Below are 20630 nucleotides of genomic sequence, written 5' to 3'. Positions count from 1 at the left end.
TAAAAATTGCGATTAACAGTGTTTCTAAGCGATACAATTGCAACTTAAACTTAAATGAAATCAACTTATACGCTTTTCAAGATACACGCTTTTAGGCTGATAACAATTCAGAGACAAAGCGTGCCTCGTTGAAAACGCTGACTAATAAGTAACTACGTTCTACGTATCGCTTTATTGACAGAATAGCGTGATTGTCGCCGTTTAACAGATCAAATCTCAATGAAGTGTAAACAATTTCATACCTTGTCTGTTCCCGCTAAAAACTATCCAGTTGAACCTTGGACACTGCTCGGAGAGGAGTTCGCTGTAACAAGGAAATTGGGTAAAAATGGCATTCGTGGAGACGTTTCTGTTTGGAATCGAAGAATTTCCATCTGTTGGCCAAATTGTATTCCTCTGCTGTCTAATGTGCGTTTTACTTTTTGGAAAAGAGATATGGGAGCATTCCGCCTCACATCTGCCTCCGGGACCTTGGGGGTTACCAGTCATAGGTGAGGTTTTTTCCTTGCGTTCAGTTGCTGTGTCACTGTAATTCATTCACTGCATGGTCTTAATGAACGTTCAATAATGTAAAAGCCTTCTTCACACGATCCAAAGATTAATCTCTACTCTTTCTGGTCCAAAGTCATTAATCTTTACTGAATCAAATCGTTCGTACAAAGTGTCGAGAAATGCAGTAGGCATGGCGTTAACTTGAATTCGAAGATTTGTGCGTGTGTTTATGCAGTATAAGCAATATTTCTCTAGTTCGTGGAGTAAATTAAACTAAAAATATATCTTTTTGGTTTACCTAAGTGTAACTCGTTGACGTTTTATAAAGTTAGCAAAATTTGACAAACAAAAAACTTCAATAAGTTTATTATTGATGCCAGTCCTAGATGTATAATTTGTTTTTCACCTTTTCTAAAGTTAATAATTTCGTCACATAGAAAGACTTTTTATTTAATAAGGGTGGGCAGAATAGCTGTATGATTATTTAATATTTGCACAACCGTAATTACCTCTTGCATGTCACCGGCCTAAGACCAGAGAGGCGTATCGCGTGTTCTCGGCCGAGAATCTGCCATGGTGACCGCATAAGTTGTTTATCTTAGCATTTCAAATTTACTACTTCTGATGGATACAATAACCTCAAGTTCACTGACGCAAGATTTATGAAAGTGTTCAGCGTCCCGGTCTTATTATCATGATATACTATGATTTATCTTATTTCGGAAATCCACTGCCTTTGTGGTGCGAACACTTGCATGATAACAAACAGCCGTAAACCACTTTAACTTTAAGTTTTTAAACTAAACAAAACCTTGAGAAAGGAAATGACTCTCATCCTTTGGCTAGCATTTATGCTCAATACCAAATGCTCGCTGATACATCAAGTTAACCAGGGATTAATCAGCTCCTTGAGTCTATTAGATCAGCAAGTACTCTTGATCGGCCTCTTCGGTTTAACGAAAGGGCTACGCGCTATTGCTCATTTCTACCGCAAAAACAGTGACCTCTGCAGTTAATTCTGTTCCGTTACTCGAAAAGTCTTGATATTAAGTTTTTATTTATAGCAGTAGCGAAAAAAGTTAGGGCGGAAGGCTGTCTTGAGTCGAATTCAAACATGGAATGAATGCACAACTTTTTTAAGGGAAATATATATAACTGTTTCAGTGTACTATTCATCCGTAAAAAAAAGATCCAGCCAAGTACTATCAGAATAGCGGAAGCCACCCAGCTCGCAATCAGGAGGACAGTTTTCCCATGCGAACCTTGACAGTAAAAGCGCTTCTTAATGATAATAATATGGACATTGCCGCCTGATTTCACTTTGTTCCCACATCTGTTTCGCCTGTCTTCACATTTCTTCGTGCTTATCAACCTTTTGCTTATTCCCAGTTCCTTACAAATCCAAATAACACTGACGTCATATACCGTAAAAAAATTGTATAGGCTTTCCGGCAGAAGACGGCGCTCGATTCTTTTGGTTTTCTTTTCCAACCTCAGAGACAACGGAAAGCATCGTGCTTGGCTATGCGAAAAGGTTGCTGTGCATTAGTAAAAACTCGCATAAGACTGAGTTTGTCGATAGTTTGTGGCTTATTAAAGGTCAGGCATGCTCGAAGCTAAAGATGTGCTTTGCCAAGCTGAAGAATGAAGAGGACTTTTAATCGTTTAAAATACTCGCAACTGCCTTCAGTGCCGATCAGATTTTGCTTTCGGCAACTATTGATAAACATGATTTGAGTTAAATGTGTTTCGATTTCCTCACTTCTGATTTAATTGACAAGAGACGAACGGTAGTTAATTGAAAAGCAAATATTCATTAAATGTTCACTGCGAATTGACTCTATAAATACATGTTCTTTGGCAAACAAAGGTTCAGTCAACTTCATTCACGCAAGCTATAGTATTCTTAGAAATCGTATTTCCCTCTCAATTCACTAAGCTTCTTGATTTATGAGAGTCAAAAGTTCTGGGAAGATGACAAAACAAAGTAATTGCCCGCAAATAAATTATGTAGACGTTGAAGAGTGATGCTACATCCCTAATAACCTGTCTTTTAACCTAATATTCGTCCTCTTTGTGCACTATATTTGTACAATTTCTTGTATTTGTTTTTTTAATCTCGCTATCATCTCATTATTAGTTTTCCTTTATCCAAAACAGGAGCAAGCTTTCGCATAGGAAAGAACCCACATCTTGACTTCACTAAAATGGCAAAAGAATATGGCGACGTGTTCAGCTTGATGCTTGGGAATCGTTTGGTTGTGGTGATAAATGGAGTACAAGCCATCCGAGAAACCATTATAAAGCGTTCTATTGCCTTTGCTGGGAGGCCAAAGCTCCACACATTTAATTTGGCCAATCCTGAAGGAAGTAGTCTTTCCTTTGGTGACTACTCGCCCCGATGGAATCTAACGCGCAAGATCAGTGTCGGTGCCATTCACAACTTTGTCAAGAACGAAGACACCTTAGAAGAGAAACTGTTGCATGAATCAAAGCGCTTGGTTCACTGCTTTAAGAAACAGAAGGGAAAGGCCGTTGATGCTCTGATAACTCTGAAGTGTGCCACAGCTAACATCATTCTCAATGCGCTATTCGGAGTGGAGCGTTCATACGATGATGAAGGTCTCCTTAAAATTCTCCACCTTGCAGAGAATCACCGAAAAGCAGTGCATGGCAATGGCCACGTTGATTTCCTACCACTGCTCAAGTACCTTCCAAACAAGGCGCTCAAAAATCTCGTACTGACAATGAAGGTAGTATTACAAGAAGTGTTTCAGATGTATGAAAAGAACAAAGAAACGTATCAGGACGGACAAGTCCGTAACATAGCGGATAGCTTTATCAATGTCGTCGAAAAGGAAAGCCAAAACGAAGACGAGAACCTACGAGATGAGAAAGAAAGTCCAAGTATGACTGCACTGCTTAAGGATGACCAGATAGTTTCCGTGCTGGGCGACCTGTTTGGTGCGGGATTTGAAACCTCATCCACCGAACTCTATTGGAGTCTGGCCTACCTGATCACATATCCAAACATTCAACGCGATCTTCAAGAAGAACTGGATCGTGTTATTGGCAAAGAACGCCTGCCAACCCTGCGGGACATACCATCACTTCCTCTTCTTCAAGCGGCAGTCTACGAGCTACTGAGGGTAAGCTGCATCGTGCCCCTTGCAGTACCACGAACCACCACGTCCGAGATACGCATACGGGATTTCATAATCCCAAAAGACACCATGGTCTTCGTCAACCTGTGGTCAGTGCACCAAGACGCTCAAGCGTGGAAAGATCCACATGTTTTTAACCCCAGGCGTTTCTTGGATAGTCAAGGTCACCTCATCGACCCCAAGCTGCTCGGTGGCTTCCTTCCATTTTCGGGAGGACGCCGCAAGTGCCCTGGTGAAGCTCTGGCAAAGAAAATAGTTTGTGTTTTCCTAGCGGTGCTACTTCATAGTTTTCGATTTACACAGGTCGGTTTGCCGACCGAATATCAAGGAATTGATCTTCAGGGAGAATACGGCCTCATTTTATCACCGAAGAAGTTCTTTGTGAGCTTAGAATTACGGAATTAATGACATTGCAGCGATTATCGCAACACCGTAACAACCAGCTTGTCGTGTTTCAAATTTAAGTTTAAATAGCTGTGGTCATTACCATGCATGGATATGTTTCCGTAAAATCCGTTCTCAGGTTGAAGCCGTTTTTACCTAGATTTAATTGCTGATCCTCATTTTACCTACAATAGGTTGAATAGGCACTCAGATGAATTAAAAAAACGTTTTTTGGAGCCAAAATTAAGCTTAGGGTTAGTTTTGGGTATTATTATACATGGATTTCAATTGACTTATAGAAAAGTAAATGATGAAAAGAAATGAGTTGTATTGTAAAGGTAAAGACACGGGACTAAAGATCTGGAGGGTCCGAGTTCGCCGATCGGACTACATTATGCAAGTGCATTGTACAGTTCAAGTTCGTTCCCTTACTATGTTGTAATAGCGAGTTTAAGAAGTGACGACGGCTACGGTTAGGAAAACGCAACAAAACAACAGTGTGATTGGTTAAAAGAGGTTAAAGAATCGTGCTGCACGTGCGGCAAGTATTTTATTGCTGCACTCTGCATGACAACAACGCCGTGAAATCATTAAAATTTGAGGTTTTAACGACAACGTGAGAGTACAAATGCGAATCTTTCATTCTATATTTTTGCTCTGAAACCGCTGGTATAAATTCAATTTTAAGATCATTCACCCACATTGTATGAAGTAAACGACACGAAATAACCGCAAAAGACTTAGTACCCCATTATCTCTTGGTACTGTGCAAAGTTACATTTTAAAGAGACGTTTCCTGCCCGGTCTCCGCACTGAGGAGCGCTTTTTGGCGATCGAGAAAGTTTCATCGGTCACTTGAAATTGCCATTAATACCTCTTCTGGTGATTACAGTTTTCTTTTAACGCGCTTCTGTATTTTTAATAAAGACTGTTACTGAAACGAATTAGACTTGTAACAAATATGGAGGGACAGGAAAAACCTAAGGGCGCTTTCTTTTTGTCAGACCTGGCCAGCCAGACCGGTCAGTTTGCATAGAAAATGCAACAATTTGAAGGAACACTTGCATGATAATCCCTCGTTTTATTCCGGAGGAGTGTATATCATCTTCGCAGAGGGTTAATTTGAAGACGTTTTAGAGTTAGTCCTTCAAATGCCTGGTCTTGCCGGTCAGTTGTGTCAAATGGAAAGCGCCCTAAGATTGCACGATTACGTGTTATTTCTTGGGGCGTTAGGCCTGTAGGTAAGAAATAAAAATAAATGTTAATGCTAAACAATTTAAATCTAATAAGTATGATGTAAACTGCACTGAATCGTTCATCAATGCTCACAAATCTAGAATGGATTCTTATCATGGGCCAAAAGTCCTACAAAAAGCGAATCTTTGGACAGGTTTGAAACTAGGTTTATATAATTAAATTACTTTGACCACCAAATCTACTTATTTTTTTCGTTTGGTAAGAAACGGTGGTCATAATGTTAATGTCTCCTTTCAATCAAATAGGCCAGTATATGGTCCTACATGCAAACCACACATTTAGGAAAAGAGTAGGAAAAGAGATGACATTCTTGCAATAGTTTGTTTAATTAGATCAAACCTTAAGTAGACGTCTGTCGACAAATTTCATTTATTGCAATTAAAATTCACTATATAGACTTTGAAACCAGTGTACTGTGTCTTGGGGTCAGGGAACTGGACTTCAGAATGCAACATCTTATTTCTCATACGCACTTAATAACAAGCCGAACTCAGAGAGAGAAAGAGCAAGACATCAGTCACAAAAAAACTTTTTACCGTCTCACCGGTGTCAATGCAAGAGCTTAGTCCAATGTTTGTTAATTGTTCTGAGATCATTTTCAGGATTTGCCCGCCTTACAACGCCCTAAATTTCGGTTGGCAATTTCCTTTTTTCCTAGCGATGAAGAAGGATGACACGGACGCAAACTGAGTTTTTTTTTATTTTTCTCTTTTTTTTTTGTGAAGGCGACTGACGAACTTCCATAAGCCGCTTGATCATTGTTACAGTCGTAAGTGGTTGTGTGCGAGAAATAGCGTGCCATCTATATGTTCTGGACATACATAGTAAAAAAAATCTGCCAATCATCTGAAAAAGAGCCATGAATAACTGAATTAAGAGAGAGTAGTGACAACTGTTGTTATCAAAAGCTCATCAGCTCCTGTTGTTGTGACAACCAGCTGTGGAATAGCTCATTCCGGAGTTAAAATTAATATTCCACTAAAAAGTAAGATACTTTGCAAAGTGAAGGCGATGTTTATTTCGTTTTAGAGTGTTTGTGTTTATTCGTGTTTACAGTTTGTTATGAAAATATGATCCCGGCTAGCAATACAGTGGTTGAGATGAGACTTTTTTTGCGATGTAAAGACCAATGAAATATGTCAACGGCATTGTTCTATGAAAAAGCGATACGTTTTCTCAGCGGTAGGATATTCCCGCAAATCTCTGTTTAAAAAAACGTCACTAACCGGTTCACAAACCGTTCGCCCGATTTGTTTCTTAGCCTGCCCAAAACGGAAATTGAATATTCCGTCACTGATCATCAACCCCTACGAGTAAAGAGAATTCTTCTTAACCTGCTCCTGATGTTTTCCTTATTTTTCAGGTATTTAACAACCTGCTGCGCGCCAGCCGAATTCCGCATGGAGTTGCCATTGCTGATTTTAGCAGATGTGAGCTATGGCTTTTACTACTAAAAGTAGGCACCTAAAATGATACTTAAAAAACGAGAATGCTTTATTTTTTGTGGTGACCCCGGTATCATCTAATTAATGTATTCGGCCCTAGGGATAAAAAATCCGGCGACACTCCTAAAATAATCTCTTTAGCGGGTACTGATGGCCGGAAATGGGCTTATAATTTTAATGCGGCGTGTCGCAAATAACAGCAACCTCAAAAACTATTTTAAAAAAAACAGGAATTGTCTGAGCAGAGTTTTACACAGATTTTCATGATTTTGTTCACAGGTTTAGATTCCGAGTTTTTGCAAATCGCCTAAATTATTTCCTGAAATGAAAGTTGATATTAATCCAGCGAAAAACAATGTTTAATCGTACGGGATGCATGTCGTGAGCTGTGAACTTACAAATTTTTTTGGTCAGTTTTCTATATATTTTCAGTTTTATGTTACGAGGTTATATTTGCGTGAATTTATGAAGAAGAGGTCCTAAATAGCAGTCGACTGGATTTATCTCACTCGTTGAAGTAACTGAGCAATGCAGCTAATAAGACTAAAAATTGCGATTTAAGTGTTTCTAAGCGATACAATTGCAACTTAAACTTAAATGAAATCAACTTATACGCTTTTCAAGATACATGCTTTTAGGCTGATAACAATTCACAGACAAAGCATGCCTCGTTGAAAACGCTGACTAATAAGTAACTACGTTCTATGTATCGCTTTATTGACAGAATAGCGTGATTGTCGCCGATTAACAGATCAAATCTCAATGAAGTGTAAACAATTTCATACCTTGTCTGTTCCCCTAAAAACTATCCAGTTGAACCTTGGACACTGCTCGGAGAGGAGTTCGCTGTAACAAGGAAATTGGGTAAAAATGGCATTCGTGGAGACGTTTCTGTTTGGAATCGAAGAATTTCCATCTGTTGGCCAAATTGTATTCCTCTGCTGTCTAATGTGCGTTTTACTTTTTGGAAAAGAGATATGGGAGCATTCCGCCTCACATCTGCCTCCGGGACCTTGGGGGTTACCAGTCATAGGTGAGGTTTTTTCCTTGCGTTCAGTTGCTGTGTCACTGTAATTCATTCACTGCATGGTCTTAATGAACGTTCAATAATGTAAAAGCCTTCTTCACACGATCCAAAGATTAATCTCTACTCTTTCTGGTCCAAAGTCATTAATCTTTACTGAATCAAATCGTTCATACAAAGTGTCGAGAAATGCAGTAGGCATGGCGTTAACTTGAATTCGAAGATTTGTGCGTGTGTTTATGCAGTATAAGCAATATTTCTCTAGTTCGTGGAGTAAATTAAACTAAAAATATATCTTTTTGGTTTACCTAAGTGTAACTCGTTGACGTTTTATAAAGTTAGCAAAATTTGACAAACAAAAAACTTCAATAAGTTTATTATTGATGCCAGTCCTAGATGTATAATTTGTTTTTCACCTTTTCTAAAGTTAATAATTTCGTCACATAGAAAGACTTTTTATTTAATAAGGGTGGGCAGAATAGCGGTATGATTATTCAATATTTGCGCAACCGTGATTGCCTCTTGCATGTCACCGGCCTAAGACCAGAGAGGCGTATCGCGTGTTCTCGGCCGAGAATCTGCCATGGTGACCGCATAAGTTGTTTATCTTAGCATTTCAAATTTACTACTTCTGATGGATACAATAACCTCAAGTTCGCTGACGCAAGATTCATGAAAGTGTTAAGCGTCCCGGTCTTATTATCATGATATACTATGATTTATCTTATTTCCACTGCCTTTGTGGTGCGAACACTTGCATGATAACAAACAGCCGTAAACCACTTTAACTTTAAGTTTTTAAACTAAACAAAACCTTGAGAAAGGAAATGACTCTCATCCTTTGGCTAGCATTTATGCTCAATACCAATTGCCCGCTGATACATCAAGTTAACCAGGGATTAATCAGCTCCTTGAGTCTATTAGATCAGCAAGTACTCTTGATCGGCTTCTTCGGTTTAACGAAGGGGCTACGCGCTATTGCTCATTTCTACCGCAAAAACAGTGACCTCTGCAGTTAGTTCTGTTCCGTTACTCGAAAAGTCTTGATATTAAGTGTTTATTTATAGCAGTAGCGAAAAAAAGTTAGGGCGGAAGGCTGACTTGAGTCGAATTCAATCATGGAATGAATGCACAACTTTTTAAAGGGAAATATATATAACTGTTTCAGTGTACTAGCCATCCGTAAAAAAAAGATCCAGCCAAGTACGATCAGAATGGCGGAAGCCACCCAGCTCGCAATCAGGAGGACAGTTTTGCCATGCGAATCTTGACAGTAGAAGCGCTTGTTAATGATAATAACATGGACATTGCCGCCTGATTTCACTTTGTTCCCACATGTGTTTCACCTGTCTTCACATTCCTTCGTGCTTGTAAACCTTTTGCTTATTCCCAGTTCCTTACAAATCCAAATAACAGTGACGTAATATATACCGTGAAAAATTGTATAGCGGCTCTCCGGCGGAAGACGGCGCTCGCTTCTTTTGGTTTTCTTTTCCAACCTCAGAGACAACGGAAAGCATCGTGCTTGGCTATGCGAAAAGGTTGCTGTGCATTAGCAAAAAATCGCATAAGACTGAGTTTGTCGATAGTTTGTGGCTTATTAATGGTCAGGCATGCTCGAAGCTAAAGATGTGCTTTGCAAGCTGAAGAATGAAGAGGACTTTTAATCGTTTAAAATACTCGCAACTGCCTTCGGTGCCGATCAGATTTTGCTTTCGGCAACTATTGATAAACATGATTTGAGTTGAATGTGTTTCGATTTCCTCACTTCTGATTTAATTGACAAGAGACAAACGGTAGTTAATTGAAAAGCAAATATTCATTAAATGTTCACTGCGAATTGACTATATAAATACATGTTCTTTGGCAAACAAAGGTTCAGTCAACTTCTTTCACGCAAGCTATAGTATTCTTAGAAATCGTATTTCTCTCTCAATTCACTAAGCTTCTTGATTTATGAGAGTCAAAAGTTCTGGGAAGATGACAAAACAAAGCAATTGCCCGCAAATAAATTATGTAGAAGTTGAAGAGTGATGCTACATCCCTAATAACCTGTCTTTTAACCTAATATTCGTCCTCTTTGTGCACTATATTTGTACAATTTCTTGTATTTGGTTTTTTAATCTCGCTATCATCTCATTATTAGTTTTCCTTTATCCAAAACAGGTGCAAGCTTTCGCATAGGAAAGAACCCTTCCTTTGGTGACTACTCGCTCCGATGGAATCTAACGCGCAAGATCAGTGTCGGTGCCATTCACAACTTTGTCAAGAACGAAGACACCTTAGAGAAGAAACTGTTGCATGAATCAAAGCGATTGGTTCACTGCTTCAAGAAGCAGAAGGGAAAGGCCGTTGATGCTCTGATAACTCTGAAGTCTGCCACAGCTAACATCATAATGATTCTCAATGCGCTATTCGGAGTGGAGCGTTCATACGATGATGAAGGTCTCCTTAAAATTCTCCACCTTGCAGAGAATCACCGAAAAGCGATGCATGGCAATGGCCACGTTGATTTCCTACCACTGCTCAAGTACCTTCCAAACAAGGCGCTCAAAAATCTCGTACTGACAATGAAGGTAGTTTTACAAGAAGTGTTTCAGATGTATGAAAAGAACAAAGAAACGTATCAGGACGGACAAGTCCGTAACATAGCGGATAGCTTTATCAATGTCGTCGAAAAGGAAAGCCAAAACCAAGACGAGAACCTACGAGATGAGAAAGAAAGTCCAAGCATGACTGCACCGCTTAAGGATGACCAGATAGTTTCCGTGCTGGGCGACCTGTTTGGTGCGGGATTTGAAACCTCATCCACCGAAACTCCATTGGAGTCTGGCCTACCTGATCACATATCCAAACATTCAACGCGATCTTCAAGAAGAACTGGATCGCGTTATTGGCAAAGAACGCCTGCCAACCCTGCAGGACATACCATCACTTCCTCTTCTTCAAGCAGCAGTCTACGAGCTACTGAGGGTAAGCTGCATCGTGCCCCTTGCCATACCACGAACCACCACGTCCGAGATACGCATACAGGATTTCATAATCCCAAAAGACACCATGGTCTTCGTCAACCTGTGGTCAGTGCACCACGACGCTCAAGCGTGGAAAGATCCACATGTTTTTAACCCCAGGCGTTTCTTGGATAGTCAAGGTCACCTCATCGACCCCAAGCTGCTCGGTGGCTTCCTTCCATTTTCGGGAGGATGCCGCAAGTGCCCTGGTGAAGCTCTGGCAAAGAAAATAGTTTGCGTTTTCCTAGCCGTGCTACTTCATAGCTTTCGATTTACACAGGTTGGTTTGCCGACCGAATATCAAGGAATTGATCTTCAGGGAGAATACGGCCTCATTTTGTCACCGACGAAGTTCTATGTGAGCTTAGAATTACGGAATTAATGACATTGCAGCGATCATCGCAATACAGTTACAGCCAGCTTGTCGTGTTTCAAATTTAAGTTATGTAGAAAATAGCTGTTGTCGTTACCATGGAAAATTTATATGCTGCCGGTAAAGTCCGTTCTCTGGTTGAATCCCTTTTTACCTAGGCTGAATTGCTGATCCTCACTTTATCTAGGTTGAAAAGGCACTCAGATGAATTGAAAACTAATAATCTGGAGGGTCCGAATTCCAGTACCGGCAAGTGCATTGTTTCAGTTCTTGGTTGCCTTACTATGTTGTAATGTTAGACTGAATGGATAGCTCACCGAATATAGAAATCGATAGGCCGATAATTATGAAACATTAAAAAGACTGTGTTGAGATGCGTAAGACAGACCTTGAGGAAAGGACCGTCCTTTTGGGGGGGGGGGGGGGGGAGTTGATATTTGATATAGCTGCATTTAACAACGTAGAGTGAGTATTCAATTTAACCTACAGCTAGAGATCGTAACGGATTTAACCTGAGACCGGTTCTGACCGACAACAGATATGTCTTACGGTACTTTTTCTGTCCTGGAAATTGCACCTTTTAGCAGGACTAAACAATGGTTTCCCGCTAATTTCAGTTTCTGAATGAGACGACTATTCCAAAATTGTGCGTAACGAGAGGTATATGATTATCACGCCCAAGCTGGTCACGACAAGCTGCAATCTTCAACTCTTTACTTTAAACCGTTGAAACACCATCCTTCAAAAGGCTAAGATAATTAATAATTTAGCCGGCAAGTTTGCCGATGGTATCAGTTTTGTTATGCAGAAGACATCCTTACTCATTTGCCTCGGGCAATTGCACGTTCTCGTAAAGGCAAACTAAACAGTCAAGTCTTTCTTTCCATTGAGTGGTGTATTTCAGTCAATTCTGCAGTAAATTGTGCGTTATAGTACGTCGCAAACAAATAGGTACTACTAATTTTATCTCTTTTGCTCAACGGATCATCAATGTTTTGCTGGTTTTTTACTTATAACTCAATATTGAAATCAATCATTTTGTTCCTTGTATTTGTGTTTTGACATTGTTCCCATTTATTTTGATCTGCTCAATAAAGCTGAGAAGAATAAAGAGTTTCGCCTTACATTCCTGGCGGTCTCTCAATTGAGTAACAAGTCGTCTTCTACGACGTATCCGAGATATTTCTAAATCTTCGAGACATTATTTATTTCGGCTTTCTTTACATCGATGGGATCTGTTCTGTCATCATTTGTGTGATCAAAAAATGCACAATGAACCTAGAACTTCTTCTCCAGCAAATAAGCTTCAGTATAGAGGCAATCTGTCGGGAAAACACACCTAAAAAAAAAGCCTAAGAGTCTTTTTGGTCATTGCTGCACAGAAATCATTTTGTATGACCTCTACACACTCACTTTTCGTTGAAATGCAAATCACTTTCTGCGCGCTACGTCATCCAACTGGACTTACCCCATTCTCACCAACAAGACATGTTTAATTAACCTGGGTTTAACAAAATGAAAATAAGTCAGAAAAATGTTGACTGGCTTTTACATGAGATTCAGGTCAGTTTCAATTCATGTTTTGATTTGTGCTAAATGCGTAGTCGACAAAAATCAGTATACATTATTTAAAAAGAAAACACTTTGAAACCGTGGTTAACTAAATATCTTCAAAACATGTTTAAAGTTTGGTGTGAACGGGGAGGCATCATTGATGGTTTTCAATCACGTGATGAGACAGCCATGTTGGTCCACAAAACAATAGCAAATTATGGCTCATGCTTTGCATTACAATAGAATGAAATTCCCAAAACAATTTTTTCTCTATTGTTCTGTGCACCAACATGGCTGCTGTGACGTCAGGTAAAAACCATCTATTGTGGCCGTCAATAAACTTTAAAGGCTGAAAAGTGTTAAGATTTTAGAATTCAAATATTTCAAAGGGTCTGTAATAGGGGGCTAAAGCATGATCAATAAATGTTAAGTGAGTTACTTTTGCGATCAACAACATTCTTCCGTGGTTGACTGATTGATATTTCAATTGCGTGTACAAAACAAGAATGACACCCTTACATTAACAAATTGTCTGGCACGGTTTGTTCCAAAACTGTTCGCTAGACTGAGAAGATTCAAGGCGATGAAGACTGTTGCGCATGCAGACAGGAGGAAACTGTTTCGTTCTTTTGTTGCTTTGATGATAACGCATTGTAAGCCAATGAACCATTTAATTTGTATCTTAAATTTAACTTGTAAACAGACAAAATGATTAACTTGATAATGGCCAAGAGGAAATGGTCAACGCAGAGGCAAGTGGTTTGCTTGCAGACGTCATTTCACTTTTTCCTTTTTAACCTTGAACTCAAAACCGCAAAACGAGGAACGGGAAAGTAAACAGATTCTCGTATTTTGTACTCCACGTTAACTGATAAATATCTTGGTGCATTCGGAATTCCTTAGTTAGCTTTTAAGAAGAGATACTGTTCTTTTTATGTTTCCTTGTGGAAATATAAAGCAATTGCTTGATTTCGAAGCCTAGCATAAGAGCGTGCCCTTTGCGTGTCTCGAGCGTACACACAGGGTGAATTACTTTGGATTGTTTGCAATTGCCGTGCTTTCAGCCGGCAAACTACATGCGTTGATGTGACAAAGCAGCTTTATTAATTATTTTTTTGTTTTCATAAGGTCAGACCAAAATGAACAAATCGGAAAATACTACCGGTAACGTGTTCGAAACGAAAACACGTAACACCTGTTTTCGATAAATTATTGTTCTCACTGTCTAACAGATTAAAAATATCGAGTAAAAAATTAGACACGTCTCTTTAACTGAGACTCTGAAACAATAAGAGCGAATTTTAACTTGCAACAATTAACACGGTACCAGTAGTTTTAGAGGCCTCTGAAAAGTATGGACTTTTGATATTCGGAACTACACATCGGCCTGCTTGTTTATCAAAAGCAAACTTTTGAACATGGCGAGCCAGGTGTCTGTAGTTTATTTGAAACAAGCTGTTAAGCCTCTTACTTGAAATAAGGACATCTTGTGCCACTTGGCTGAGCTGTTGTTCGCCGTTCCGTGTCAAGTCGCTCGCGATTGGATCCCGTGATTCAATTTGGCGCATGGCTACCATATACTGAGGGGCCCGGCCTCTTAGTTCCAGTGCAGTGTAAATGAAAGACAAAACGACTGATATTGGAAATCTTTCTGATCAAAATGTTCTACTTTCTTCAAATGAAAACAAAAATGCAAATTTAAACAGATTTAGCTCAATTAGTCAAATTAGGATGCAAAGCTCCAACAACACCACTTCACTTTGTTTTAGCTCGTGTCCACAGTTATCAAGCCTAAAAACGGACTCTTTAAACTCAGGATGGTAGGCTTTTACTTATTGCAGCGTATTTTTACAGTTATTACAGAATCTCAAGACAGGCATACTTTCGGTCTTCTCTACACCATGCAAGAGCACTCTACACTTCTCTACATGTCTCTACACATGATGTGTGCCTCGTTTATCAGAGACTTCAAGTCACTGCGCTGAAACGGTGAAAATGTAGCCACGTCCTTACCTAGCCAATATGGACTTTCAGGACTTTAAGATCTACCACGGTGACGCAGACCATAGACGTCTTTCGCGATTATTCATCTACAATCACTGGCAAAAGTAGCTGAGACGATAACGCCAGGGTGGGCCTGAAAAGCTCTCAGACGTCAGAAACTAAGCATAATAACTGTCAAATTTTCAAATAAAGCTTCAAAATACAAGTCCCCCCCTCCCCCCAATTAATGTTGAAATACACAAGGAAATGACTGTTCACTGTTGGCAACATTGTTTGGGAGGAGGGGCAATTATTCAAACTCAGTAAGAAAACCAACTTCAAAGGGTGTGTCGGAGATTGCGTTAAGCCTTCTTAAAACATGCGTGTATCTGTGTGTATGACCTAATATATTTATTAACTTCTGGCTTGCTATTGTTAAAGAGGCTCTGAAAGGGGTTTTTGACCTGTTTGCAGAATGCAGAATGTAGAAAGAACAGACGTCTCTTAATTAAGTTGCCCTACCCTGCCAGCCCATCTCCCCCACCCCTCCCCCCCCCCTTCCCCCACTCCCACGAAACAAAAAAATTAAAAATGTCGTTTGTTCACTTTTACTTTAGTAGCCGACCGTGCAGGAGGTCAGAACCCCCCACCGAATCGGCAACACTAACTCCCCTAACTCACGGGCTTTAAGCTAAAGGGGAAACAACCTCGTCCCCAGGACGCTTTTCCTTCCCCACCCAAAGCCAGGAAAAAGCGCCCTGGGGACGAGGTTGAAGGGGACAACGTTCTGCCTGTGTGGTACATGTAACTCTTGCAAAATATTTGGACATTTCAGCTGCCTTCTCTACTACTGATAAGCTCCCTTAACAGTAGGCGCCTTATCGCACCCCTTGCAAGTAGAGGAAAATGTGTGAGATGTTATGAAGAGCCAGCACACTTACTGTTCGAAAAGAGTGCGCAATGTAGTTTTCAGCGTTTTGGCCTGGCTTCTGTAGCTTCCGTAATTGGTAGTACGCTGCAGTTTAAAAAAAAAGCTAAATCTCCGTAATAGCATAAAATTACAAATTATTTATGAAAATCCCTGAGTGAAGTGGTTAATAAAAATACTCCACATCACCGCACTGAGACTGTAAATCGTTTCCTATTCTTTTATTTACTTCAAGGATGGAAATGGATTCCAGTTTAAAACATAGGAAGTTTCTTTCACTCATCTTGAAAAAATATCATTTTATTTCATATATTTCACCTGAATTTCAATATGAAGTGCTTTTCATGTGTGTAATTGTCATCGAAAGAATGATTTGTTTTCGGGTTTAGCCTTCGTGGGCCGGCATTATGACGTCACGTTTGATACTCAAACTTAATCACTTTCGAGTGTTTTTTCCGCAGAAAAAAATTATATTCGACCCTAATACCCTCACTTTCCGTATCTGCCACGAAACTCGAATCGGCTCTCTAGCGGATGAAAGTACAAATTTAGCTTCTTTGGGTAGTCATTACACGGTGATCATGAATTTGTCCCTTGAAGATTTTTCTTTACCTGGAAAAAGTGTGTTTCTTTGTTGGCTTGTTTTATTGCTGTTCTGTGCAAGAGAAGTCTGGCAACATTCTTTCTCCAAGCTGCCTCCAGGACCTTGGGGCTTGCCTGTCATCGGTAATTATGAGTGCATTTTGCCAAATCTGTTTTAGCGAAGTATTGCTAGTGAACAACAAAGAAAGCTATTGTCTTCGACTATGTTATAGAAATGGTCAGTTCCATGTTTTGCGCTAACAGCGCAGGCTTGATTGGGGTCTTCAGTTGCAACTCTCAGGCAGAGTACAAATAGATAAAGGCCAGTTGAGTTTAGTTTATCAACTGAGCTGATATGGTAAACTGAATTCGAAAGATGACGTTTCAAGCGTTGGCCTCTCGTCACAGCGAATTCGAGAACAAAGTGCGCTAACAAGTACCTTCTTACCACGCATGCTATTTATCGAACCCTTTCAGCACAATCTCTGTTCCACTGTACCACGATTGATGATAAACAGAAGGAAGTTACGAGTCGTTCAGTGTTGTAACATGAGCTTAATGTTCATAAAACAAGAGAAGAAAACCAAGATAACATAACATAACAAATTCTTAATCGGGGTAACAATAGTTCCTAGTCCGGAATGTAATAGGTAGACACTCATGATCTGCGACCGTGTGAGATGCTAGTTTCTGACTATAAGACAAAAATAAAGAATCTATTTAGATTGTTGACTGCTTCGTTCCACAATAGTACTTCACTGAATTGCCTTCAAGCTATAGTCTTAAATACACTTCAGTTAAACACATTACTGGCTCCGATGTAGGTCGCCACCCAACCTGAATATACCGGTAATCCAATTAACTTTCTAATCCTCGAACTTTTATACTAAGTACTTTTAACGTTAACTCTAATTAATTGAACTTTTTTCCGAAACAGGTGCCAGTTTTCGCATTGGAAATAACCCACATCTCGACTTCACCGGAATGGCAAAGGAGTATGGGGACGTGTTCAGTTTGATGCTCGGGAATCGTTTGGTTGTGGTGATAAACGGAGAGCAAGCCATCCAAGAAACAATTATCAAACATCCTACTACCTTTGCTGGGAGACCAAAACTCTACACCTTTGAATTGGCCAATCGTCTTGGTAACAGCCTTGTACTCACGGACTACTCGCCTCGATGGCGAATTTGCCGAAAGATCAGCGTTGCCGGAATCAAAGATTTTGTAAAGAACACCCATATCCTCGAAGAGAAACTGCTGCTCGAATCCCAGCGCTTAGTGCGGCACTTACAGCAACAGAAGGATGATCCAGTCGATGCTTTGATGTCTTTCAAGTGCGCCACAGCAAACGTCATCATGCATGCTTTGTTCGGAGTCCAGCGATCTTACGATGATGAAGGTCTACGAAAAATACTTGAGCTCACAGAAAACTTCGGAAAATCTGTGAATGGCAGCAGCCTAGTTGATTTCCTGCCACTGCTGAAATATTTTCCCAACAAGCAAGTCGTAAACCTTGTTGTCACTATAGATTCTTTGTTGGACGTCGTTTCCCAGATGTTCAAAAAGAACAAGGAATCCTATGTTGACAGTAGAGCTCGCAACATTGCAGACAGTTTCCTTAGAGTCGTGAAAAAAGAAACTGAGAAAGCTTCAGCCGAAGAAGACACCGTAAGTGTGAATCCAGTGTTTAGTGATGAAGACATTATTTCCGTGTTGGGAGATCTATTGGGTGCTGCTTTTGATACGTCTTCCACTACACTCTACTGGGGTCTGGCATACCTGACAAAACATCCCGACATCCAGCGCCAGCTTCATAACGAATTAGATCGCGTGATCGGACGAAGACGACTCCCAACCCTGCAAGACATACCATCACTTCCTCTTCTGCAAGCTACAGTCTTCGAACTCTTGAGGGTGACCAGTGTCGTCCCTCTTTCCATACCGCGTTCGACTACCGCCGAGACGAATGTTCGTGGGTTCAGCATCCCAAAAGACACTATGATCTTTATCAATTTGTGGTCAGTTCATCGCAATCCCGACATCTGGAAAGACCCGGATATCTTTGAACCCAGACGGTTCCTGAACAGCCATGGTCAGCTGCTCGATCCCAGGTCTCTCGGGGGATTCATGCCATTCTCGGCCGGTCGGCGTCGGTGCCCTGGTGAAACTTTGGCCACGAGAGCACTTTCCGTTTTCCTTGCAGTGCTTCTTCACAGTTTTCATTTTACGCAGGATGGTCTGCCGGCCAAGTATCAAGGAATTAATTTTCAGGGTCATAGTGGCCTAACGTTAGCGGCGGAGAAGTTCTATGTGAAAATTACTGAACGCTCTTAGCTAAGACTTGTCGGAAACTACTAACAAAATTGAAGTTAATGTAACAGCAAGTACGTTTTTAAACATCGAAAGAATAAATCACTTTCGTGAATTTTCATGGCAAGGTTTTGTAATTGTCTTTTTGGTCATCAAAACTTTTGGTAGTTAAAATCTAGAATTGATCACTGCTCTGATAAGTGACAAATTTTATCTAGTAGCGCTTGTAGAGTTGTTGGGAGTTGTGGCACCGTTAGACACTTGAATTGGGTATTGAAAAACCCGTACTTCAACTTGTTATGCTTCTATGCAGATTCCGTGCTCCACAGGCTTACTTACTTATTCTTGTGGTAATCAAGCAGATACTACAATTTGTCTCGTTCTCACGTTAATTAGTGCGACTTTTTCATGGAGGTAATCAACCGGAAAGCAGCTTATAAAAGTGACGACACATTTGAAATTAAATTTACAAGACATGTTTCGGTCGTGCAACGACCATCTTCAGTTGAAAGTAGAATTAATTTGAAGTTACATTTGAATTTATAATATGCTAAACAAAGATAAATAACAACGTGAAATAAATTGGGAATCTAACAAAATAGCCAAAGGTAACAAAAAAGAGTGTACAATGGAACATGTTGATTAGAACGAGAGAGTTAAATTAACATGATATAATTGCTTGTTTAAAGAAGGTTGCTCCCAGGAAATATATAACGCTTCTTTTATCTTGACCTGGAATTTTGTGGTCGCACGGTCTTAACTTTAAAACATTCAGCAGAGCAGGAGTTACGGCATGCCTCGGATTGTTGAAGGTGTTGAAAGATATGTGAGGTCCTGTCCCTGTTTAAGTGTTCGCGAATACGTGTCGAGAGGTGTCGGCTAGTTTCGCCGACATAGCAAGAATTACAGCTTGCACAGGTAAACATGTAGACAACATTCGAACGAAGTTCAACAGGCACAGGGTCCTTCACACTAGACATGCTACGGATCTTGAAGGAAGAAAAGGCTAGCTTAACATCAAGATTGTTACAATAACGTTTAAGTAATTTGCGTAATCTGTTTTGTGCTACAATCGAGAAGGGCCCAATATAAGGGTCTGAGTTTTTGTAATATACTGGCTAATGACTCTCTCAACGATATGATTGGGCCGGGGAAAAGGTTTTTACGTAAGATTAATAACAATTTCTAGTATTAGCAAAACTGATGTCTTCACTTGCTTGGAACTCATACATCGCACTATGGCAAACTGGTGCTGACCTTTCTCATCTTGCACACTCCTACCGTATCTGCACATCTATCAACGACTGCCGATCGTAAGAAATACCGAATCTTGAAGGACTTGAAGAAGATACAAAGCATCGTGATTTTAAACCGGACAAGGGAAATGGTGTTGTGGTCCTGGACAGAATTGCATATGACAATGGTATTCTCAAGATCATCAATGACACTTCCACATTAAAGTTAGACCTATCAAGGAAGACCCCACCTTGTTAAGAGAAGGTAAGCTACAACGTTACCTCAGGAAGCTTCTAAAGAATGGCCATTTGGATCGCTGTATTGATGACAAAATGTATCCCTCTGGCTCTCAACCAAGATGCATAAGGCCCGTGATCCGAACTCAACACCTCCGTTCCGTCCTATAGTTTCTTCAATTGGAACATACAACTATGAGCTGGCCAAGTATTTATGCATTCTTTTGGAACCTCATATCCCATCTGAATATTGTGCTTTAGACACTTTTACTTTTGTTCGTGAAATCAATGAATTGCCTTTATCGGGAAAGTTCATGGTTTCCTTTGATGTCGAAAGTTTGTTTACAAACATACCCTTGGAGGCAGTTTTTTTCTTTTGGAGGAGTGTTTCAACCTGGCGGTTGACTACATCTCCAAGGGCAACCCTGATCTCCAGCTAACTAAAACTGAACTCAGAAATCTTTTTAATTTTGCCCCTGCTCAAACACATTTCCTGTTTAAGGGTTCGTTTTTTGATCAAATTGATGGGGTGGCAATGGTCTCTCCCCTTGCCCTGGTGTTGGCTAATCTTTTCATGGGTCACCATGAAATGATCTGGTTGGAAAACTACAAGGCTTCCAGTATTTTACTTTATCGACGGTATGTTGACGA

The 20630-nt window shown here is 40.2% G+C and overlaps 2 protein-coding genes and 1 pseudogene across 2 annotated transcripts; all 3 read left to right on the top strand.

The window, feature by feature from the left end:
• Positions 1 to 271: 271 nt before the first annotated feature.
• Positions 272 to 4135, top strand: LOC138021923 (cytochrome P450 1A1-like). The gene is made up of 2 exons (XM_068868950.1): positions 272 to 491; positions 2653 to 4135. Exons 1-2 carry the CDS (start codon positions 329 to 331, stop codon positions 4059 to 4061), a joined length of 1572 nt encoding a protein of 523 aa, XP_068725051.1. The 5' UTR covers positions 272 to 328; the 3' UTR covers positions 4062 to 4135.
• Positions 4136 to 7612: 3477 nt separating this feature from the next.
• LOC138020973 (steroid 17-alpha-hydroxylase/17,20 lyase-like) lies at positions 7613 to 11159 on the top strand (annotated as a pseudogene).
• Positions 11160 to 15992: 4833 nt separating this feature from the next.
• LOC138021483 (cytochrome P450 1A1-like) lies at positions 15993 to 18620 on the top strand. Its single transcript, XM_068868368.1, has 2 exons — positions 15993 to 16341; positions 17135 to 18620. The coding sequence occupies exons 1-2, from the start codon at positions 16023 to 16025 to the stop codon at positions 18529 to 18531; spliced, it is 1716 nt and encodes a 571-aa protein (XP_068724469.1). The 5' UTR covers positions 15993 to 16022; the 3' UTR covers positions 18532 to 18620.
• The last annotated feature ends 2010 nt before the right edge of the window (positions 18621 to 20630 follow it).

The sequence above is a fragment of the Montipora capricornis genome, chromosome 10, assembly GCF_036669925.1.
Source record: "Montipora capricornis isolate CH-2021 chromosome 10, ASM3666992v2, whole genome shotgun sequence".
Classification (NCBI taxonomy): Eukaryota; Metazoa; Cnidaria; class Anthozoa; order Scleractinia; family Acroporidae; genus Montipora; species Montipora capricornis.
This window is presented reverse-complemented; position numbering and strand designations above follow the sequence as displayed.